At 35.8% G+C, this 25,013-nt stretch overlaps 3 protein-coding genes across 4 annotated transcripts; 2 read left to right on the forward strand and 1 right to left on the reverse strand.

Annotated features, from left to right (window-relative positions):
• The first annotated feature begins 232 nt into the window (after positions 1 to 232).
• Positions 233 to 3,596, forward strand: rbp5 (retinol binding protein 1a, cellular). The gene is made up of 4 exons (XM_051865219.1): positions 233 to 717; positions 1,561 to 1,745; positions 1,911 to 2,012; positions 2,901 to 3,596. The coding sequence occupies exons 1-4, from the start codon at positions 642 to 644 to the stop codon at positions 2,952 to 2,954; spliced, it is 417 nt and encodes a 138-aa protein (XP_051721179.1). The 5' UTR covers positions 233 to 641; the 3' UTR covers positions 2,955 to 3,596.
• A 1,144-nt stretch (positions 3,597 to 4,740) lies between these two features.
• LOC127497065 (tumor necrosis factor receptor superfamily member 5) lies at positions 4,741 to 14,336 on the reverse strand. Of its 2 annotated transcripts, none has more exons than XM_051865216.1 (8): positions 13,870 to 14,336; positions 12,595 to 12,720; positions 12,350 to 12,505; positions 11,785 to 11,878; positions 10,018 to 10,094; positions 9,722 to 9,838; positions 7,164 to 7,265; positions 4,741 to 5,192 (listed from the first exon to the last, which is right to left on the reverse strand). In XM_051865216.1, exons 1-8 carry the CDS (start codon positions 13,907 to 13,909, stop codon positions 5,026 to 5,028), a joined length of 879 nt encoding a protein of 292 aa, XP_051721176.1. In that variant the 5' UTR covers positions 13,910 to 14,336; the 3' UTR covers positions 4,741 to 5,025. The 2 variants fall into 2 exon arrangements, with proteins under 2 accessions (XP_051721176.1, XP_051721175.1); XM_051865215.1 differs by having other exon boundaries at positions 10,009 to 10,094; positions 13,870 to 14,333.
• Positions 14,337 to 18,691: 4,355 nt separating this feature from the next.
• LOC127497060 (complement C1s subcomponent-like) lies at positions 18,692 to 24,729 on the forward strand. The gene is made up of 11 exons (XM_051865202.1): positions 18,692 to 18,800; positions 19,034 to 19,232; positions 19,412 to 19,592; positions 19,710 to 19,832; positions 21,420 to 21,613; positions 21,712 to 21,859; positions 22,042 to 22,157; positions 22,410 to 22,485; positions 23,447 to 23,572; positions 23,661 to 23,744; positions 23,842 to 24,729. The coding sequence occupies exons 1-11, from the start codon at positions 18,787 to 18,789 to the stop codon at positions 24,591 to 24,593; spliced, it is 2,013 nt and encodes a 670-aa protein (XP_051721162.1). The 5' UTR covers positions 18,692 to 18,786; the 3' UTR covers positions 24,594 to 24,729.
• The last annotated feature ends 284 nt before the right edge of the window (positions 24,730 to 25,013 follow it).

The raw sequence follows: 25,013 nt of genomic DNA on the forward strand, positions 1-25,013 counted from the left end.
AAAAAAACATTTTGACAAAACGGTCAATTACCATACACTGATTAGTGACTACTAATCACAATAAAACAAGTTTTCTTTTTCTGACATTTTCTGTACTTATATTTGCATATTTAATGAGTTGACACCTAGTTTGCATATTTTAAAGGGATACGGTCATGATGAATCATTCTTTTGGTGTGTATTTTTTGATGTTACAATTTGAAAAATGCTCTGGAAAACCAGTCCACCTCCCATTAATGCCTGCAAATCAATCCCAAACCTAGAGAGGCTGGATTTGGCTATTTGTTCAGAATTGAGTTGGTTTGGGAGGAGTCATAGCTGCTTTTGGGTTTACTTACAGAGGACGAACCTGAGATCGGTCATGGCTCGTTGTGCTACGGAACATCACGGAATAGATTCCCGGAAACACTGACTACGGATTCTGCTCGGTGTCTACTCTTCGCGTGCTGTTAGTAGGAAACGACGTCAATCGCACTATTATTTAACCAAATTAACTAACGTACAATGCGATAGAGGTGCCTGGAGACACGGATAGAGATCCAGACAGATAACCAGAGGGAAAAGTGAGCCAACAGAGCCACAAATCACACAAAGCTTAGTTAGATTCGTGTCGATTCGAACTAAAAAAAAAAAAACTAAGAATGTCGAAACCTAATTATACTGGCATTTACCACATGGTTTCCCAGAATAATTTTGAAGAATATCTGGCGGCTTTGGGTAAGTTACAATATCTTTTTTCTCTCAGTTTGGAAATCTAAGAAAATGAACTGCTCTAGTATATAAAGAGTCTATTCTTAACGAAACAGAGTAACTCACTTTGATCTTTGATTGAAATTTGATGCTTGTGTTGACTCTGTAACTCCGACCTTCAAACCTTCGTGAACCTGATGGATGTACCTGCCTTTATTCTGGGTTAATGTAATGAAAAACAGTCTAATCATCTTCTTACCGTGGGGAAGAAATCCTAAACTAGATCAAAGCATTTTAGTGTGAAAAAATACAATGGAAAAGTGAAGAAACATGTCTGACCCTGAACCGTTTACCAAATTCATTGATTCAGAGCTTGTAACACTTGTCTCATCATGTTATGCACCTAATAATGAAAACAATTCCCTTGTATTGTTACAAAATCGTATGAATTTCTTTTTTTCTGTGGAACACAAAACGTGAAATGTTCAGTAACTTGCTTGTCACTCTTTTTCATGCATTTGCAATAATGGAGCTTTTGATCTTCAAAAATAACTTAACAAGCAGCATAAAAGTATCATAAAAAATATTAATATATCTCATGCATAATATTCAAAGTCTTCTGAATTAATACAATAGTTTGTGTGACAAACAGACTGAAATCCAAGTTTCTCACCAATAATCTTCTCCTTCAGTGGCCTGTAAACCACGATCATTCTTATTCAAGAACAAATCTTTTGTGTTCCACTGAAGAAAAGAAATACATTTTGGAACAACATGAGGTTAAGTAAAAGTAAATAATGACAGAATTGTCTTTTAAAAAAAAAAAAAAAAAAAAATCAATATGCTTATCTCACTTTCTTATCTCTTCAGATGTTAATTATGCATTAAGGAAAGTCGTCTGCATTCTGAAACCCAGCAAACATATTGAACATGATGTGAACACTGGCAAAATGAAGATAAAGACAGTCACCACCTTTAAGAACTTCGACATGGACTTCACTTTGGGACAGGAGTTCACTGAGGACCTGGGAGCAGTCGATGGGCGAAAGTGCCAGGTCTGTGGGGTTCTTTTTTTATTTGCACTCCTTATTTTTATATTATTTTCAACCCATTTGTAGTATATTTGTGAGAAACCTGGGCCCCTTTAAAAGTAACAACCACCAGACAAAAGAGTGTGGGAAAGTGTGGCGCTAAAGGATAATGTTCTCCATATGTTTCAGACCACAGTGGACTGGGACGGTGATAAATTGGTCTGCGTGCAGAGAGGAGAGAAAGAGGGCAGAGGCTGGACACACTGGTTAGAAGGAAACATCCTTCATTTGGTAAGCAAGTAGGGTTTGTCCTGGGCTAGGAAAACTGCTTTACATATACAGTATGTGTTATCTAGTGTCTGGAGGACTTTTAAAAAAGTAATTTACATGTAAAACTGGACTAAAATGTTTTGATATGTTTTGATTAAAAAGTTTTTTAAATAACAGAATAATAGGGGAGTTTTTGCAGTATTGTTCAAAGTTTAGGGTCAGTAATTTTTTTTTTTTTTTTAAAGAAATTAATAGTTTTATTCAGCAAGGGCACATTAAATTGATCAAAAGTGAAAGTAAATACATTTATAATGTTACAAAAGATTTCTATTTCAAATAAAAGCTGTTCTTTTGTATTTTCTATTTATCAAATAATCCTGACAAATAGTTTCCACAAAATATTAAGCAGCACAACTGTTTTGAATATTGATGAAAATAAGAAATGTTTCTTGAACACCAAATCAGCATAATAGAATGATTTCTGAAGGACCATGTGACACTGAAGACTAAATTAATGGCTGATAAAAATTAAACTTTGTCATCATAGGAATAAATGCCATTTTACTATTAAAGAAGAAAAATTGAACAGTTGTAATAATATTACTGTTTTATGGCATTTTTGATGAAAATGCCTTTCAGAAACATTTAAAAAATCTTGTCTGGTTTCATTTAACAGTTCTTTTCATTTAAAGAAACAGTACATTCAGTTTAGGAATAGTTTCCATGGAGTAACCTGGTATTCAAGGCTTTATTCAGAAGCGCAATGTTGATAGGACCTTCTCTGAATGTCTCCAGTTCTTGGATTAATCCTAATAAGAAGCTTTAACCACTGGGCTACTACTATGTATCTCTCACAATGTCCTTCATCAGATTTTCTTCTCTCACGTCTCTCTTTTTCTCTCTCTGCAGGAGATGAGGGCTCAGGGTGTCACTGCCAAGCAAGTCTTTAAGAAGGCTGAGTGAGGATTGAGAGAGAGAAATAGAGGGGCCATTTGCTGGGGGTTTTGAGCTCAGATTGTTCTTAGAGCTCAGGGCTCAGAAAGAGGCAGTATTGCCACAGTGATTTGTTCCTGATCCGTAACAAACAGCGTTTAAATGGAAACTACAAATGAAGAAATCGGTTCCCTCTCCATGAAATGTTGCAGCTTTTAAAGCGCAGTTTTCCCTTCACAGATGCAATCAAACCAAAATGCGAAGATCAAATGAGATCATGAGAATAGAGCCCTGTTGCCTTCTTTGAACATTCGTGAATGGTACTGTAAAATATGGATCAGGCTGGATTCATGGCACCCTAAAATTATTATTTTTTTTTTAGGCAGATGATTACAGTAAGCAGAAGTAGTGATTAAATCAGCCATTGGTTTAGCTAGTCAAGTACAGCTTGAATTATTGATTCCTAAATTATATTTGTATTATATTATATGTCCGGTTTCCTGCTACTGGATTGGCAAATGATAGAAATAATGGATCTGTGTGATTTAAATTTTGATTAATTGCAGTAGTCAAACATTATCTAAAAGTGCTGAAATATGTATGGTCTGAATTTTTATGTCATGTCATTGAATTTGTCCACTCTAGAATACAACCATTTATATTACCATCAAATTCTGTTTGTATGAATTTTTCTTATCAGAGCAATACTAATAGCAATCCACACAGCAGCATACTTGTATAGCTTCTTTGCAGTAATTCTTTTCAGTTACCAGTTCATATTTTGTAATAAGGTTGGTCAAAATAGTCTCATATTCAATAGTTGTGTACAGGTTTGGCTGTACATCGATAAGAAATATTTCTTGGTGCACCAAATCAGCATATTAGAATAATTTCTGAAAAATCATGTGTGAAGACAGGAGTAAATAGGAATATTTCACAATAGTACTTGTGTTTTTGATCAAATAAATGCAGCCTACGTGAGCATTTATTGTTTCCTTTTAAAAACAAAACCCCTACCATTTGAACGACACATCTTTCAACCAGCCATTGACAAATTAACTCTCTCCCGCGGCTTTCCGTGTTTTCAATGTTATACGGTAGGTGGCGCTATTACACATCTTCTGTAACCGTAGACAATCACCAGATCAAAACATTGCGTATGCACGTTTTAGGCTTTGAAAAAACGCGATTTTCTAAGCTTTTTATATATTTATATATAATATATATATATATATATATATATATATATATATTTTTTTTAAATGAAACTTAATCATATTCAAGTATTGATAGGAAAAGAATGCATAAAGCTAGAATAAAACGTTTTGTTGTTGTTTAAAAAAAAAAAAAAAAAGAGTCTCTGTTCTTTCTCTTGATATATTGTATGTTGAGATGTTAATACAACAAAATATTCTGGGGGCCATGAAAGTTTGTGAAAATTATCAAAAATACTGGCGCTGGCTGGCAACTAAAAAAAAAAAAATAAAAACGCTGGCGGGGAAAGAGTTAAATGCCTTCCACCTTGCAATTCCCTCATTTTGCCTCTAGGGTGCGACAATAGACTTGGAAAAGGAATATTTGCTGCTGTTTCATAAAATACAAGCTGAGATAAGGCTGTTTCATTTCCTGTCCCGAGGTCACATGTTTTGGCACATGTTTTGCTTTGTAGTGAAGTACGTGCTTCTGACTGACTTACAGGTTGGCCAGTGAGATTGAATTGTACAAACAACTCTGGCTAACAGAGGTTTAAAAGGACAAGCTTAAAGTCTATTGCGCCATCTTCTGGTAAGACCTGGTATGACACATGACATCTTCATCCCTTTGCTTTGTACATACTGTATTTGTGGGATTATTCACATACAACATATTGAAAAGTAATGAAACATTTAAAAAAACAATACCATCAAGCATCATCACTAAAGACAATGTTACATTTTCCATTCATCTTGATTATTGTAGAATGTAAATGTATTTTTACTGTGAAAAATATCTAGTTATTTACATACATTTTACCAGAACAAAAGTAAAGCTTCTACACTGTCAGAGAAAACCATTAATTAGGGAGTTAATTAGGGGTTAATAGGGAGTTAATGTGTCAAAGTTAATCATTCCATTCAGACTCCTGTGGCTGTGAATGATAAGTGGAGTGATACATGCTCTCCGAATATCCATTTGCGGCAGTTATTTGGCTGCATTTTTCCGACACTATCTTCATTGACATAACTCCATCACACTGTATGCAACTGTCCATGTCTGTGTAATTTTCAGCTGAGGAAAAAAAAAAGAGAAAATTATTGATTGGCTCATCATCTAAATATCTAATCATTTGTGTTTTCTTTGAACTGATAAGTATTATAAACTCCCTTTGCAGGCTTTCTAATAACTTGGATTAAATTCACATATATTCAGATATTCTTTTACCAGAGTGGACTGTCTTAGCATTTCTGTTTCAACAGCATTAAATGAGGATCATTTCTGAAGGATCATGTGACACTGAAAACTGGAGTAATGGCTGCTGAAAATTCAGCTTTGCCATCATAGGAATAAATTACATTTTAAAATATATTTTATTTATGATAATAATAATAATAATAATAATATTTCAAAATATTATTGTTTTACTGTATTTTAGGTCAAATAATTGGCCCTTAGCATTTCAACAGCATAAAGTCTGTCCAAACAAACCCTTTAAATATAAAGAATTTATAATTGTGATTAAAAATTTCCAGATCACGTGTAATCAGTTTCTCGTAAATTTGCCTTTTGAGATCAGACCAGAAAACCTGCTTACTGTACAAACCGGAAACTCTGTACCTGGTGTCACAATATGACTGGTTTCAGATCAGCATACGATTCAGACCCCATGTTTGGCAGAGACATCAAATACTTTATCGCCGCACTGAATTAAGTGCAGGAGGAAAGTGTAGGAGTTGTGGGAGGCCAACACAGCTAAACTAGATTATTTAGCATGCAGTCAAAGACGATTCCTATGTGGTTTGTACCCTCCTGTCTGTGAGTTGATAAGATCAGATGAGTTCAAAGGAAATTTTGTAATGTTTTATACAGTGACGCAAAGCCATAATTGAAGTCATCACAAAATCTGGTGTTGCTCATTTTGAAACTCTCCTGACTGTATTTAATGCATACTGTTGGAATGTTCGGTAAGATTCTAGAATGCCATTTCAAATTATCTGACAGATTTCCAGGTCACACCTTCAGAAATATTAGAGGTACTGTGTTGCTGATATTAAATATATACAAATGTATTCAGAAGCGCTCGGTCCTCTCATTTGTGTTTAAATTCATTACTTTGTACAAATACATTTCAAATTCAGGATTTAAATAAAATATCACTATTGTCAGGATTTTTCTGCCATTGTGCAGAGTCAGCATTTAATTCAGATAAGTGATCATTAATATTTGTTGCCTGTTTTATAGCTCAGATGTCTTAATGTCATTGACTAAAGATAACACTTGAGAACTGAGAGTTAATATGTATACTGTATATCCGGGGTCTTCAACCTTTTCAAGACTTTTTTCACACTCTTATACACTGTATTGCATTTTAAGCCTTTTCTATTATAATGTGCACAGTGTTGGGGGTAGCGCATTACAAGTGACGTGAGTTACATAATCAGATTACTTTTTCAAGTAACTAAAGTAACGCTGCTGCTGATCAACCACATTTGTGTTTCTTTTTTTTTTTATATTGATGAAGTAAGTGAGTTGAACTTTCTTCAGCAGCACAGCTGAAAGGTTTGTTTGAGCTGCGCCCTCTACTGTATAGGTGTGAATTTGCATTTCCTTCAGCCTGAGGCTTATTCATTTCACTTTTGGTGTGAAAGGGCCTTTACATTTGCCAAAAATATAACTTTTTTGTTATTAAAAACAAACAAGCAAGCCCAGCTTAGATGAGGAAAAGTAACGCAAAAGTAACATAAGTAATGCAATTAGTTACTTTTTTAGGGAGTAACGCAATATTGTAACGCATTACTTTTAAAAGTAACTTTCCCCAACACTGTATGCATGCAGTAAAACATTTGTACAAAAATTATGTTTGAGATCAAACAATAATTGTCAGATCTCCCTGTTGAAGACCCCTTATGTAAATAAATATTTTACAGAGAGGTGTATATGAACAAATACTGGAATATAATATTGTGTCTATGTGTAAGGATGAACAATGCATTTATGTGTGTGATTAACAGAGGGAAACTTGAAGAAAACAAAGAGTTTTACCTTTATGTTTGTCACACTCTACACATTTCTCCATGTCAAAGTCTGCAGGATATTTCAGGATGTCTGGAGGAAGCACTGGCGAGATTTGGCTTAAAGAAATCTCTGAGAACACACATGCACAATGTCAATAATGGCTCATAATAGCCTATATAAAATCACATTTCCTTTACCTTTAACATGTATTGTTGATGTTTAGATTTACATTTAACGTATTTTAAATATTAATTCAATAATTACTTTGTTCTTAATGCATAAAATTGCAGAATTATTTGTCTGAGAGAGTTGGACGTCATTTACAGTATCCTTTATTTACTTACAGCAACCATTATCAGATGTGTCTGAGACTATTTTTTATGAGAGATTGTTCTGCAGTTTACACCACATTGATATAGGTCTGTGTATGTAGAACTGATAGGATGTGGTTTACCAGCATCAGTTTAATCTTAGCTGAAAGCAATTGACAACACACAGCAGACGTGTGCATGACTGTTTTGACTTTGTGTACATCCACCCTGATGTTGAAAACCAGTGACAGCAGCAGATTTACTATCTTAAATATTAAAAGATTTCAGAGAAAATTTATCTATCCCTCAAAGATGGGCAAAGAATCATGCATCGCATGTGAAGGTATGTATGCATCTTGTAGCATTAGAGACAGAGTTTGGGGTTTCCTATCAATCAAATCTGCTGTTACTGCTACAGTAAATGACCCTTTTTATGTACGTCAATGCAAAATTCTGCTCGCCCATCATCAAGTACAATTATAGTCAACCTAGATCTACAACCCACAGATCTGATATGAAGTCAGCTTGACTTCCTTGACCACTCAGCAGAAATGCTTCTTGTTTGTAGTGCTGCCTTCACGTGCTATTGGAAATTTGATAATTCTCAATTCTGAATTCGCGATTACGAGCTTATTGCATTCAAGTTTACCGAGGAAACTCATAGGCCTATTTACGATAATTCAGAGAGCACCTGAAGGCAGCATGAGAGCCACAGTCTTATATCTACGGAGCCCCTAAAGGGGCATGGTGAAGGGAAAAAAATATGAGATGGGAAGAAAAATTATGTCGCAGATATCGCAGATGTTTTGCAAGCAAACGCAAAGTTTCTCGGGGGAAACTTAAAGGGTTAGTTCACCCAAAAATGAAAATTCTGTCATTAATCACTCACCCTCATGTTGTTCCACACCCATAAGACCTTCGTTTATCTTCGGAAATCAAATTAAGATATTTTTGATGAAATCCGATAGTTGTCTGACTCCTCAATAGACAGAATTTTAACAACCACTTTCAAGGCCCAGAAAGGTAGTAAAGACACCGTTAAAATAGTCGACATGACTGCAGTGGTTCAACCTTAATTTTATAAAGCAACGAGAATACTTTCTGTGTGCAAAAACAAAACAAAAATAACGAGGTTCTACGTCAGAAAGCTGGCTCAGCATCATGCGTTGTGCTGCTCACCTGTTACACCGGCATTCGGATGTAAACACGGAAGCCTTCACTGTGCTTATTTCGGCAACTACGTAAGGATAATGACAGGGAACAGAAGAGATTGTTGAATAAAGTCATTATTTTTTGTGTTGTTTCTGCACAGAAAAAGTATTCTCGTCGCTTCATAAAATTAAGGTTGAACCACTGTAGTCACGTCGACTTTTTTAACAATGTCTTTAGTACCTTTCTGGACTTTGAAAGTGGTTGTTAAATTGCTGTCTATTGAGGAGTCAGACAGCGGATTTCATCAAAAATATCTTAATTTGTGTTCTGAAGATGAACGAAGGTCTTACGAGTTTGGAATTAATGACAGAATTTTCATTTTTGGGTGAACTAACCCTTTAAGGCAAAACATTTTCAAGAGAACTTAAAAGCATTGACTTATTTTTCCTCCCATCTAATTTTTTCCCCAAAATGATGTCTCTTTAGGGGCTCCGTATATATCAGTGTTTTCATATTTATTATTTAAAATATGTATAATTTTATTCTATTTATATATATTTATATTATATTTGTTCTTTCACTCGTTCTTATGCTGATGTGTCCAGCTGCTTTCCTGTGTACAGCTGCTAATTTGCATAAAACACACCCACAATATCCTACTACGCAAATCCGCATAACGTCCAGTGTTGCCAAGTCCGCGGTTTTCCTGCGGAATTAGGCTACTTTTACACTGTTCCCGCGGGTTGTTTGTCATGTCCGCGGGTTGAAGCGACCCAAATAACATGATATTTAGCCCCTGGAATGCGACTTTTACCTGGGGAGCCCCGCCAAAAACGCAGATTTTACCCCCCGGAACGCGATTTTTACCGTGGGACCCCCACCGAAACGGCTAGTTTTGGGCTGGTTTTGAGTAGCAATTAGGCGGGTTTTGTTGTGAAAACCTGGCAACCCTAACGTCACCTCTTTCGCGCGCTCTCTCGCTATCTAAATATGCGCAGTCAAAATTGATTGTAAATCATAAATATAAACGCGAACTTATTGCTAAATCACGATATCTTAAAATACACGGGTACGCATCCGTGCACTGTTAGTGAATAAGACTAAATAATATGTTACACATACCTGATGTTTTTGACCGACGTTTGTTTCTCCAATAAATTATAAACAGGACCAGAAATACAATCAAGGCTGTAACCACGATCCCTGTCCACAGGCTAGCAGGTAACAACCAAGAACAAGCTGAAATAAAGAAGACATAGTGAGCTAAGAGGTACCGCTACATGTCAACTCTTTTTTCAAATGAATAAATTATTTTATTTGATTGATTATGAAAAAAAAAAAAAAATACATTGAACATGGTGACATTTCCAATAAAGTTTTCCCAGTAGAGGTACCCTATAGAGACTCACATGTCGTACATGGTTTAAAATTTCCACACACAACATCTGATTTGCTGGTCCCAGGAACCTTCAGATCTCGACCAAAATCATCACAACTGTAAAATGACAGAGAAGGCAGATGATTTCAGAGGGTAAACTTTAAGTTTATATAGCAATTGAGCTAAGGAAAATAATTATGTATGAGTGTAATAATATATATTTGTATTGCGGGTAGGGCCTACTTTGTGTAAGAAATATTTTGTTTGTGTTTGTATGTCGGAGAGAGTTTGAGAAAGGAAGCGATACCCACGCACCCTCCTACACAGCTACGTCTGCACTTTTTATTGAATGGAAGTAAATTAATGTGGTCTTATTTGTGTAGGGGAATGACACAAGACATTACGTAAAAACCGTACAATGACACAAGATATTACGTACAATTTTTTACGTAAAACTTGTAGTGGTTAATTACATTTCTCCTCTGGCTTTTCTTTATGTCAGATGGAGGTGGAAAAGTAAGTGGCATTATAGGTCTAAAAATGAAAATATATACACGTAAAGAAAAATTGGTATAATCATATAATAAGGTTTCATTTGTTAACATTAGTTAACTACATTACTTATCATGATGTATCAATCAACAATGCTTCTACATAGTTTATTAATATTAGCTCATTGTTAATCTTTTAATTGTTAATCTCAGCATTTACTAATACATTTATAAGATTAGTTAATGCACTGTGAGTGTGAAATAACATGAAAGGCATAGTTCACCCAACAATGAAACTTCTGTCATCATTTACTCACCCTCAGGTTGTTCCAAACCTGTATAAATTTATTTGTTCTGTTGAACATAAAGGAAGATATTTTGAAGAATGTGGGAAACTGAACAATTCTGGGGCACCATTGACTTCCATGGTATTTTTTTTTTCCTACTATGGAAGTCAATGGTGGCCCAAAGCGGCCTGGTTACAAACTTTCTTCAAAATATCTTCCTTTGTGTTCAGCAGAACAAAGAAATTCATACAGGTTTGGAACAACCTGAGGGTGAGTAAATGATGACAGAAGTTTCATTTTTGGGTGAACTATCCCTTGAACATAGGTTAATAAATGCTGTAAAAATATATTGCTTTTTGTTAGTTTATATTAGTTAAAGGGATAGTTCTCCCAAAAATTAAAATTCTGTCATCATTTACTCATCCTCAGGTTGTCCCAAACCTAAATGTCTTTGCAAGGAAGATATTTGGAAGAATGTCAGTAACCAAACAGATCTCCCATCCCCCATTGACTACAATAGTAGGAAAAATAAATACTATGGAAGTCAATGGGGGATGAGATCTGTTTGGTTACTGACATTTTTCCAAATATCTTCCTTGCAAAGACATTTATATAGGTTTGGAACAACCTGAGGGTGAGTAAATAATGACAGAATTTTCATTTTTGGGTGGACGATCCCTTTAATGCATTAACTAGTGTTAACAAATGATACCTTATTGTAAAGTGTTACTAAAAAAAATTAGCAGAAGACGTCTTTGGTTGTGTAACTTGGAAATAATAATTTATGTGAGTCAGAAGCTTCAGATTCTTCAGCAATAGTTTCACAAGAGATAATTTAAGTTTAAAGAACTGAATAGTCATATGTACACTGTGTGGGGGGATTTTGTGAATTTATGAGAAGTGTTGTGTTTCTCTGTCAGTCTGCTCACCTTAATGTCATGAGTTTGTCTATTATATCATGTGAGGAAAAATGAGTTTGCAAATGTTCATAAACTACAGCTTATAATTGTATGTAACACTGATTCCCACCTTGTATGATTTTTGCAGACGGACTCATAGTCCTCCACATCACTGTAGGTTCCCTCAGGGCAGGGTTTGCACACAGTGTCTGACTGGAACGTGTCTGCAATACAACTTCAGTTATTCAAAAGCCCTCCTGCCACATATTCCAACCCGAACACTCTATGGAAGCGATTCAAACCATTGCAGATCTTCCGACAGGTATAGCCACAAAACACATGCTTGAATGCAAACTCAACTGATGCCTTTTTAGACCTGTTACTATATGAGTCATTGTGGATATTGTGGCAAAGCATAGTGTTATTTTCACACAGTTCACAATTGGCTTAATTTTGGTTTATTTTCCCTTCTCAGAGTCTTTGAGACAGTTTTCAGAGTAGTCACACTGAAGAGGGCTTTAGCTTAGGAAGACATATTGAAGTATATATAGATGGATTAAAGCAAGTGCATGGCTAACAAGCCGCTAAATAAGGACTACAACTACCACAAGGATATGAGTTTAGGTGCTTGATGAAATTGACAATTGTCTATCTATCTAGAAAGTTTGAAAAGCCCTGCAAAGGTAGACACTCACACTTAACGTGGACCCCTGTTCCCGGAGGACACTTGGAGACAGGACTGCAGTGATCGCAGGAGGATTCGCTTGGCTGTGTACAGTAGTATCCCGGCTTACATCTGCACTCCGTGTTTTTCTCTGCCTCACACTCCTTTACCATCACCAGGTTAATGTCTGTCACACACAAACACAAACATTACTTCCTGAAAAAGACATGTAGCATTATTAGTAAGAAAGACAAGAGTAAAGTAATGTGAAATTACTCCTATTGCACTCCCTGCAGGGTCGACACTGCCTCATTTTGTTTTCCTGATCAATAAATGTATGACGTGGACAGGTTTCACACTTTATATCAGATGTGGCATTACAATCGGCAGCCATATATTTCCCTGAAAAAGAAAGAGAGCTCAGTTTTTGCACAATATTTCACAATCATATGAGAAGTCTATCATTATTAATCTATGTATTTAAAAGCCAGTGATACAGTAATTTGTTGAAGTTGCTTGTATATGACCTGAAAAGCGCTAAAAATTTCAACCCACCATCATATACGTACAGTGAATTTAATAAGTATTTGGAAAATGTCTCAGTGTTTGTTTGCCCATATAATAAAAGTCATTGGGGTCCAAAACAATAATATTGGACCCCTTTGACTTTCATTGACAAAAAAACAATGAAACATTCTTCAAAATGTCTTCTATTGTGTTCTGCAGAAGAAAGAATGTCATAATTGTTTGGAACAAAATGAAGGTCAGTATAACCAAATGGTCATTTTTTATGATTGTATGAAAAATCTGTTATTCTCAAATTCAAAGGTGTAGTTAATCATCACATTAACTATGAACATCATCCACTAAGGTTCAATAAGCAGAAAGTGTTCAAATACTTCATTTTGAATTACATATAGTTTTATCATTTTAAACAAGCTTATTATCTTTGCTTGAAAAGTGTGCTTGCACTATCTTTCATTAAATAAAAGCTGTTTCATTATATAATGTGGTGCATACATACTTTTTATTCCATCTAATATATCATTATTTCAAATGGCATATGTTAATGGTAAATGTTAATGCGTAAATTCCGAGAACCATCAAAAACTCTCTTGTTAGCAGGGTTACAGTACAGGATTTCCTGTGTATAACAGACTAGTGGGCTGACTACCTTGATGAAAACAATATGAGTAAAAATAATATCCTGTGCCTTACAGTCAATTCTATGGGAAGTTATGTCACAAAATTAGCACAGAATTCAAAACAAATTGAATATAAATTAACTCATGTCACTGTAAAGAAAAGATCAGTCACATATGCTCTTTCACATAATGTTTGATGAACTGCTTTCATAATGTTGCTTAAAGTTTAAGTTGAACCTTCATTTTGACCAACAATAAGTGATACAATGGCTCAAACACACTAATAGATTCTAATAAATACAGCATTCCCATTTTTAATTGTATGAAACGATTTTAATAGAAATGGATAAAACCCAGATTTTCTCAAGTCAAAGTAGTTTGTACAGTAATGATATGAAAATCTCACCTTTCGGACATTTGTGGCCATTGCATTTCACTTCTCCCATCTTGCTACTTTCACTGTTGTCTCGGTTTGATCCTTTCAGTATGAATAGTTTTGTATAGTCATATGAAGTCTGTTGGCTCACACCAGTTGACACCAATTATGGACACTTGAAGTGATGTCTTGATTCTTCTATTTACGTTACCAAGAAATTGATGATTATTCGGTCATGCTGGCCCGTGCTATTGTGTCAGTTATCTTCTTCTCTTTTCTCTTCTGTCTGTCTCTCACGCTTACTTACGCGGCCTTGTTGTGTGGTGTCTCCGTTCGTCGGCTGCAGGCAGGGGAATCATTTTTTCTCTTTCCTTTGTGGCTCTTTTTTTTACGTCACCCACTCTTAACCCCCTCTCTTACTCTTTTTCTGCCCAATGCACTGGAAAGCCCCACTACCTCTATCCACCCTCTGCACTTGTGCTTGCATTCTCTCGCCTTCCTTCCTGTTCACGCAGCATTAAACCCCTAGACAGAGAGAGAACGTCAACACTACCACAAGACCTCAATTTAGTGTGTGAATTAAATTTCTCAGAAATAGTTTTGAGTACAGCAGTCAACATTATTGAGGATTTTCAAACTAAAACATCATGAGTACTTTAAATAATATTAGGCATGATTGAACTGTCAAAAGTTTGAGATAAGTTTGTACTTAAAAAGGTATTTTATATATTTATATTAATAACATTTCTGATAACATTCAATTCTTTCTGAGTGAGGCAGGTATGTTTTAGCAAATATATATGTGAATGTGTCTGTTATTAACTGCTCTGAATCACACATTTGTGTGATCTAAATGTCATAAGAAAAAAAAAGGTCTGACTTGAAAACCCACAGACACTTTTGTGGAAGACACTATGTGTGTGTGTATGTGTGTGTATGTTCCTACTCTTTTCCTCATTTGGTCAGAACTGTTCACAGTGTAGTTTCATATCATTACTGTACTCTTTAATGTGAGTGTTGTCATGCCGTTGCACAGAGGACCCTCTTAATACCAATATCTATTATTTTACTCTAGTAGTTAATGGAAAAAGGTCTTTTCTCACATGATTTATATAACATATAGCTAAGACAAAATGTGCTTTCTTTGGAACACAAAAAAAAAAAAAAAAAATATATATATATATATATATATATACAGGTGCTGGTCATATAATTAGAATATCATCAAAAAGTTGATTTATTTCACTAATTCCATTCAAAAAGTGAAACTTGTATATTATATTCATTCATTACACACAGACTGATACATTTCAAATGTTTATTTCTTTTAATTTTGATGATTATAACTGACAACTAAGGAAAATCCCAAATTCAGTATCTCAGAAAATTAGAATATTGTGAAAAGGTTCAATATTGAAGACACCTGGTGCCACACTCTAATCAGCTAATTAACTCAAAACACCTGCAAAGGCCTTTAAATGGTCTCTCAGTCTAGTTCTGTAGGCTACCCAATCATGGGGAAGACTGCTGACTTGACAGTTGTCCAAAAGACGAACATTGACACCTTGCACAAGGAGGGCAAGACACAAAAGGTCATTGCAAAAGAGGCTGGCTGTTCACAGAGCTCTGTGTCCAAGCACATTAATAGAGAGGTGAAGGGAAGGAAAAGATGTGGTAGAAAAAAAAGTGTACAAGCAATAGGGATAACCGCACCCTGTAGAGGATTGTGAAACAAAACCCATTCAAAAATGTGGGGGAGATTCACAAAGAGTGGACTGCAGCTGGAGTCAGTGCTTCAAGAACCACTACGCACAGACGTATGCAAGACATGGGTTTCAGCCACTCTTGAACAACAGACAGCGTCAGAAGCTTCTTGCCTGGGCTAAAGACAAAAAAGACTGGACTGCTGCTGAGTGGTCCAAAGTTATGTTCTCTGATGAAAGTAAATTTTGCATTTCCTTTGGCAATCAGGGTCCCAGAGTCTGGAGGGAGAGAGGAGAGGCACACAATCCACGTTGCTTGAGGTCCAGTGTAAAGTTTCCACAGTCAGTGATGGTTTGGGGTGCCATGTCATCTGCTGGTGTTGGTCCACTGTGTTTTCTGAGGTCCAAGGTCAACGCAGCCGTATACCAGGAAGTTTTAGAGCACTTCATGCTTCCTGCTGCTGACCAACTTTATGGAGATGCAGATTTCATTTTCCAACAGGACTTGGCACCTGCACACAGTGCCAAAGCTACCAGTAGCTGGTTTAAGGACCATGGTATCCCTGTTCTTAATTGGCCAGCAAACTCGCCTGACCTTAACCCCCTAGAAAATCTATGGGGTATTGTGAAGAGGAAGATACGTTATGCCAGACCCAACAATGCAGAAGAGCTGAAGGCCACTATCAGAGCAACCTGGGCTCTTATAACACCTGAGCAGTGCCACAGACTGATCGACTCCATGCCACGCCGCATTGCTGCAGTAATTCAGGCAAAAGGAGCCCCAACTAAGTATTGAGTGATGTACATGCTCATACTTTTCATGTTCATACTTTTCAGTTGGCCAAGATTTCTAAAAATCCTTTCTTTGTATTGGTCTTAAGTAATATTCTAATTTTCTGAGATACTGAATTTGGGATTTTCCTTAGTTGTCAGTTATAATCATCAAAATTAAAAGAAATAAACATTTGAAATATATCAGTCTGTGTGTAATGAATGAATATAATATACAAGTTTCACTTTTTGAATGGAATTAGTGAAATAAATCAACTTTTTGATGATATTCTAATTATATGACCAGCACCTGTATATATATATATATACTGTAGATCATGGATTTTAAACTTTTTGATGCTGTGGACCCCAAAATATGATCTCCTTGTGAGGGACCCTAAAAAAATAGATTTTTATAGATATATGTTTTAATGTACAAAGCCATTTCTGTGAAAAAATATGAATGTGTAAAATAGCATCCAGACAAATTTTACTTTCAAATATGTTAGTCACCATGAATCAAAATGAACAATTCTTGTTTGTTAGTGGAATATTGCAGTATTTATTATAAATATTATTTTTTTTTTTCAAGATGCTGTTTTACTTAGATATACACCACAATAGGGAAGAAAAGACTATAGCAACATCCGTTTTATGCTGATTTTAACATTGTACCATTTTTCTACCCACCATTAGAGTACAATTATATGCAAAAACCAAACAATGAAATTAAAAAATGAAAAACAAACATAAAACTAATAGCTGTCAAAAGAATAAAATAATTGCAATTTATCTCATGATTTTTAACCAGCCTTTAGAAATGAAATTGTTTCGAAATGTTATTACTTTTTTTTACACACATTTTCTACAATTTTTTCATATGAACTTTTCCTCAGACTCAGACCTCCTAGCACACTTTGTGCTCCCCTGAGGGTCCCTAGACACAGTCCCCTCCCCCCTTCTTTTTTTCTTTTTTTTTTAAATTGAGGATCTCTACAACAACAACAACAGAAGTGGGATTCAAGGCTTGCACTAGAGACTTCTCTCTGTAGTGAACCATTTTACTTCCTTGTTTATGTGTTTAATAAAGCTAGTAACACTTTCTGTTTTACTCATTTTGATTGGTGTCTTATAAAGCTTGCTTAGCTCATTTGAAGGTATTATATAAATATGTGAGACTGAGTAATTGGTAATTTAGCATAATTTGTGGAGCATATTAGCATTAGTCATGTAATGTAGTTGTTAAATGTACTGTTATTGAAGAAAGGTCAAGTGTAACCCTTAAGCACATCTACACAATTTTAAAAACTGCACAACATCAAAACAAAAACAACTAATCAGCTCTACACATCACTATTTAACATGTCACATAGTACAGTAGTACAATCCTGTTAAAGGACATATCAGAATTCAATTAACATGTTTAATGACACCATTTGACATTTTTTGTGTTGTTGTTACCGTAAATGGTTGGTGGAAACATACAAACAATACAGTGCAGATAACCCCTTCTTCCTTCGTGCCCCCATCTCTCTCTTTCCCCTCTATAACCGCCCTCCTTTCTCCCTCTCTCTCCCTTTCCCATTTATCTGTTCTGCCTCTTCCTCTCTGTAGGTCTCCACCCCACACTTTCCTGTCTTTCTCATTTCTAACACCAGAGGGCGCACTTACTCTCAGGTCAAAGTGCATGCATGGATTTCAGCATTGGACTGTAGCCCATGCCTTTCTGGCTGCGTGCCTCTGTTGTAAACTGCGCACAAGCACAAGTTGTAAGTTAACTGAAATATTGTTTATATAAGTAAAGATGTTTACTTTTACATTGAGAATAATTTTGTGAACTCAATTAACACTAAAATACACATTATGAAAACTAAATGCATTTTTACAGAATATGAATGCATAAGGATTGGGTTAAAAAATATAAATCATTGCATTGTTCAGTGTAATGTAATCAATATTTTATTGCTTGACAGTATTCTTTATTCAGTATATAAAAGGTAGTGAAGATTAGCAAATAGCTCATCTTTCATGGCTGTGACATAAGCCTGGTGTAGAGGCTGTTTTTTTTAGGGACAAGCCCTTCATTTTGTTTACCTGGATTGATATATTGTTAAGTGTCCAAAAGTGTTCATATACTTTTTTTGGGCCACTGTACATAATAATATTAAATATTCGAATAACTGCATAAGTTTGAAACTTTAAATGAACTAAGAAATGTTATTTCTTAGTTGTGTAATGTTAATGAGGCTTGTATGTGCCCACAGCAGTGTTCTGTCTGGCACAGCCACTACATCTACGCAATAGTTCATGTCAGTCCAGGGTGAACGCCCACTGACAGATGTTGAGAAACACTCGTACACTCAAATATGTTGACTGTTTTTTAGGGAAAAGGGGGCTGGGACATGATGATGCACACAGAACATGAAAGTGAAACTTAAGTAATGAGAGAGCGAGTTTTTTAACACTTCTCATCATGATTGTTTTCTGGTATGTATGTATTTCTCTGCATGTAGTAATTTTTCCGCTAACCAAATATCGAATGGAGTATATATCTATCTATCTATCTACCTATCTATCTATCTATCACTACATTCTACCTCTGGGTTTGTTCTTTATGTCTATCCTTGTCTTTTCTGCTTTATTCATTTCTACCCTACGGTTTTCTCCCTCATTCTCCATTATGAATTTGTTTATTTCTGACTTTCCCCCTCCCTGTCCAGTGTTATTGTCCTTCTTCTTCCCGTGTGTGGGTCAGTGCCATTGACTGGATGGGTGCAGTCCCCTGGACACCCACGAGGGTATGACCCCGATTCCAGCCTGACTTGGAAAGAGTGTGCTCCAACCGGACACAGAATCACACTCACTCTCTTACATTTGGACCTGGAAGAAAGCTTTGATTGTGAGGATGATTCCTTGAAGGTGTGTGTGTTCGAATGAGTTTTTTTTTTTTTTACAAAACACATACTGTATCTGTGTGCACTTAGAAGTGCAGTTTTATGTTGAAGGGAGTGTTTTGGGGAAAAATAAAATGTACTACAGTGTATATTTTGCATAAATTATTTATATTTTGTTTGTAAGTGACAACAATTTTTGTCCAGATATTTGCTGATGAGGAGCTTCTTTTCAAACTGTGTGGACGCAAGTCCATGAAGGAGCTGCAGGCGTCTATCAACCCTTTCCTCCACTCCTCCCGTGGTGGTTGTCTCTCTGTTTCATTTCTTGCAGACTACTCGAACCCTAAGAGACACACTGGATTTCGAGGCTTTTATGCCATTCAGGGTGAGTAACAGATGATGAGAAATACACTGCCTGCAGGACAGAATGGATATGAGATGGTGGGTCATTGAGAATGTTATCTTAGCCATTGCTTTAACATCAAATTCTGCTGACTTTTAGATGTTGATGAGTGTACGGACCCTGAAAATGAGTGCACCCAACTCTGCAATAACTACATTGGAGGTTATCGCTGTTTCTGCAGACCAGGTTACGTCCTTGACCCTGATGAGCACACCTGCCAAGGTAATGAATGGTTGTGATCAAATGAGATTTTGAACCGAAGATTTTGAGGAAATTTTACTGGGGCTGTCAATTTAACAATTAATTATGAAAGGAATAATGTCAGTCAGCTAGTCATTATTGCAAAATAAATAATTATTTTTATCATCCTTTAAATTATTTGGCTACTTAGCATAAATAAATATTATAAAAAAATTATAATTTTAAAAAAGCTTCTACTACGTCTTAAAACTTCCACTAAGAAAAATACTGAAATGTGCTAAACAATCGGCATAGCAACAAGAATAAAGGGCTGTTTTCACCATACACCATAACCAGGGCTTGACATTAACACCCGCCAACCTGCCAAGTGCGAGTAGATTTCAGCTGTGGCGGGTAAGACAGCCACTCCCACTAGCCACTTTGGCGGGTTGAATATAATTTCAGCCTACAGCCAAATGAAAGGTAGCCGTATCATAAAATTACAATTCAATCACAATTCTTTATCAATTAACTTGCTGTTAGTGAAGGCGGGATAGGCGGAATCGCGCTGAATGACACACAACAAAAGCGCTCTCTCCCGCGTCCATCGTGTGGAGTATCTCGCGTGAATACAGTCGGTTATGGCTTAAGTGGACGTAAATAGGTGGGTAAAAACTGAATATGTGTCAGTATATTACGTCCATGCATTCAGCAGCCCAATTAAATACCTGTCTGTCATTAATGTTAATCAAAAAGCAAAGAATGTATACATGTTAAATAAACCTACTGCATCTGAAAAAAGATTTTTTTAAATGTACTATTTGTAATTTGCTTCTTTGTTCTTTTTATATAGCCTAACAAAAATAACATATAAAATTTCTCATATTATGCTTATATTGCCCACCCCTTGCCCACCTGTACATACCAGCTGATATACAATGTAGTCTTGATTTGCAAAATTGACTGGCAAAATTGTGGCCAGTGAAAATGCTGAGTGGCTAGTAAGTTTGGAAAACCACTAGCCACAGTGGCTGGTGAGCAAAAAAGTTAATGTCAAGCCCTGACTATAACTATATAGTTTTAATAATCCTTGTAATTCTCTAATAGAATAGGGAAGTCCACACCCCATAATGACACAGAGGACTAATATCTTAGGGATCCTTTTCAGACATTTTTTTCCAGCTGATGAATGATTAAAACATTGAAGGCCAATTAAAATTGTAGTTGGTGCAGATGGTAAAGAGGTGTTTTCATCTCAAAATCCAATCAACAACCAACAGATAAAACTAATCCCCTGCCCTACATTTCACTAAACCATTTCACTCGGATATGTGTCACAATACAGAAGAAATAAGTTTAATCTTGACTTTTAACTCTGAAAGACTAAAACTAAAACCACTTTTCTAATGTCTATTCAACAATTTACTTGTCTATCATAATAGCCTAATGTGCTAATGGGGGATTTTCTCAACAAATATTTATATATGTGATTAGTTATGATTCATTTGATTAATTAGTCAGCATATCATGTAATTAACTTGATTAATTTCTTATTCAGTTGACAGCCCTAATTTAAACTTAATCCCTATAGCAGGTAGTGACACGTTTTGTTTTCTTTCTGTCTGTTAGTTAGCTGCAGTGAAGATCGCAACGGCTCTAGAGAAGGTGTGCTGATGTCACCTGGCTGGCCCGAGCCGTACCCTGAAAACTCTGTGTGTTCTTACACTCTGGCTGTAGAAGAAGGTCTGCAGTTTGAGCTGACGTTCATGGGCGTGTTCGATGTGGAAATGAAAGAGAATGGACAGTGTATCGACTCATTAACTGTATGCAACATGTTTTATACAGCATTTGAACATTGTCTCTTTCTCTTTGTATTTCTCCTCATTGACCTCTTCTCTCTTTCTATACACATGCCTCTTAGATAAAACCTCTCTCTGGTGATGTTAGGACATTTTGCGGAAGGAAACTCCCTTCGTTCTTCCTCACAAGGTCTCAACATGTTGAGGTTATCTTCAGGACAGACCACAAAGGAGCAAACCGAGGATTTAGCCTCAGTTACAGAGTGAGAGGTGTGTGCCCCCATCTTTAAAACTAATCAAGGATATACTGCATATTCAGGATTGGTAGAACCAAATGTAACAATCTGAGAATCTGCCATTGAAAATGCGACCACTAATATATATTGTTGATTAAAAAGTGCTGTGAATTGTTTATTTACATGTTGTATTGTTGTTTATTTACTTTCTCTTAGAGATGAATTGTGTTGGACCTGTGACGCCAACATCTAGTCTGATCCCTCAGCATTCCGAATATCCCACGGGCTACAAGGTTAAAGTGAAGTGTGACAAAGGACATGTATTAAAATCAGTAAGTCTGATTGGTTTTACCTGCCCAGACTGAAGGGCTGCAGATTAAAGTTAGATGAATTATATAATTAATAGAAATTTGTAAATAAATTATTTATTTAGAAAAATTATATATAATTGAATAATTAATAAATAAATATAATTGAATTACTTCAAATTTGGATAGTATGCTTTTGCAGTTAGATAGCAGTCTGCATGTACTTTATACAGTAGCTTATGAGTCCAACTTTTTTAATCACTCTTTGTTTCACAGAATAAATCAGCTGAGGTTGAGTATGAATCCACATGCCAGAAGAATGGAAAGTGGAGTCCTGTTATCCCCTGTGAACGTGAGAAAATGTCTTTTTTTCTTTATTTCTGAATAAGTTGTGTTATTAAGATATACATGGGAAAACATCATATATTTTTACCTGATCATTTTCCAACCCTCTCTCTGATCCTTAGTATTAAATGGGCTGTCTTCAACTACTGTTCTTCCTATAGTATATACAGTTAATGATGTGATGTGATGTTACAAGCTCACAAAAAACAAATTTGCTAAGTAGCTGTTTGCTATGTAGCAGTTTGAAACCGCTTTCATGTAGTGGGCACACCAACAGTACAATGCCCAAAAAATGTTTGCCAGCTCTAGGCATGTGACGGTATCAAATTTACATGTCGCGATAATTGCTTAAGATTTTATCACAGTATACAGGATTATCATGATATTGAAATAAGTTGCAAAAAAGGTGTTGTCATACTATATCTGTAACATGTATGTTCTGTTTCATTGTGTTTCCCTGTGACCTAGTTTCTAGTTAGTTCCTTTGATGGTTGTATTCATTTCACCTGGTGTTCGTTAATTAACTCATTAGCTCCCTTTGTTTCCTCTGTCTACTTAAACCCTGAGTTATCTCCCGTTCTCGGTCCGTCTTTGTCTATGTAAGCTATATGCAAGTGGTTATTTACTGAGTTTATGTTATGAGTTTGTTTCTTCAAAGTATTCCTCATTGTATGATTTTATATACAACTGTTACGTGACAATATCAGGTGTAATAACTTTTTTTTTTCTTATAACAAAAAGAAATCTGAACATTTAAACACTATAGAACAATACATAAAACAATGCACAACAAATATTTCAAACAGATTAAAGTACAAAAGAATTAAACAATAGGTAACATTTTACAATAAGGTCTCATTAGTTAGCATTAGTTAATGCATTAACTAACATTAACAATGAGCTAACATTAACAATATTATTCTTTTCATTCATTTTCATTCAACTCTTGTTCTTGTTTTCCTCCTTAGCCGTGGATTGTGGCATTCCAGAGCTTCCTGAATTAATGGAGCTATCAGATAAAGATCCTCCAACAACTTATCAGAAACAAATCAGTTTCAAGTGTAAATCTCAGTATTATCAACTGGATAAAACTGGTGAGATGCGTGTTTTATGTGAACATCATTGTTGTAATTCTTGATAAAACAGTAGTTCCACATCTTTGTCTGTCTGCCCTTTCCTCAGGTAATTTTACCTGTAATGCTGAGGGTTATTGGGAGTCTGAGAGTGGTCAAAAATTAACAGAAGATATGCCTAAATGTGAACCAGGTACTGAATCATCCTGAATGATTATAAACCCAAATATGCTTGGTTAGTGTTCGTATTTCTTTTTTATATATTTCATATTTCTCTCTCTTTCTTTTAGTGTGTGGAATGAATACAGAGGTCTCTTTTGGTGGTAGGGTCTTTGGTGGGAGTTCAGCTAAACTGGGGCAGATTCCCTGGCAGCTCTTACATAGGCAATCTCCCAGAGGTGGTGCATCTCTGATCAGTGATTACTGGGCTCTAACAGCTGCTCATGTAGTGGATGGATATGAAGAATCCACCTTGAATTGGTTAGGAGGAATAATTGATGGTAAGGACAGAAACGCAGTCAAAATGGAGACAGAGAAGATCATAATTCACCCAAATTATCAGAAAGTTGGTAAAGGACATCAAAACAGATATGATAATGATATTGCACTCATCAAAATGTCTGCCAGGGTGCCACTCGGTCCAAACATCAGGCCAGTGTGTCTGCCAAAGATAACAAATGATGAACTTGTGGCGGAGGGCACAATCTCAGGTTTTGGTAGAATGGAAGAAACAAAAATGAGTCAATATCTGCTTTATGGACTTGTTGAGATATTTTCACTTGATAAATGTGATTCAAGAGGTTTTGAAGTCACTCATAACATGATATGTGCTGGAGGAGAAAGTATAGACAGTTGTAAAGGTGACAGTGGAGGTCCTTTGTTTTCTCCAGGTCTGAGTTCTGGGTCTCCAGACAACCCTTATCGTCTTATAGGCATTGTATCATGGGGTCCTCCTGAATGTGGAAATAAAAGCTTTAAGGGCTACTATACTAAAGTCCAAAACTACCTGGATTGGATCAAAGAAACCATGGAAAAAAACTAACGTCAGCATACTAAAATGATATTCACCTACACCAGTTATTACAATATACATCAGTGTCTATCTACTATATCTGATCTGTTATTACCATAAATGATTTAAGTTTTATACTCCTAATAAAATCATTTTCACATGTAAAGGCATTCAGTTTCTTTTGTAAAAATGTTCTTTTTTTTCCATGAGTAATCCAGCATGTTGAGTGCTCATGGGTTTCATCAGTCTGCGCCATCTCTTTATCTTTCATGGCTTTTCCATGCCTCGTACTTTTGCCTTTCTAGATTTGTCTTCCTCTTCAGCCAAATCAAATAAACCTTTTATAGTGACTTTTAAACACATTGCCCACCTGCGATGTCTAAACAGCTAATATTTATGAATTATGATTTATTTCCTCTCCTAAAGCATAAAACTGCTTTATACACAAAC

Source organism: Ctenopharyngodon idella, chromosome 16, assembly GCF_019924925.1.
Source record: "Ctenopharyngodon idella isolate HZGC_01 chromosome 16, HZGC01, whole genome shotgun sequence".
Lineage (NCBI taxonomy): Eukaryota > Metazoa > Chordata > Actinopteri > Cypriniformes > Xenocyprididae > Ctenopharyngodon > Ctenopharyngodon idella.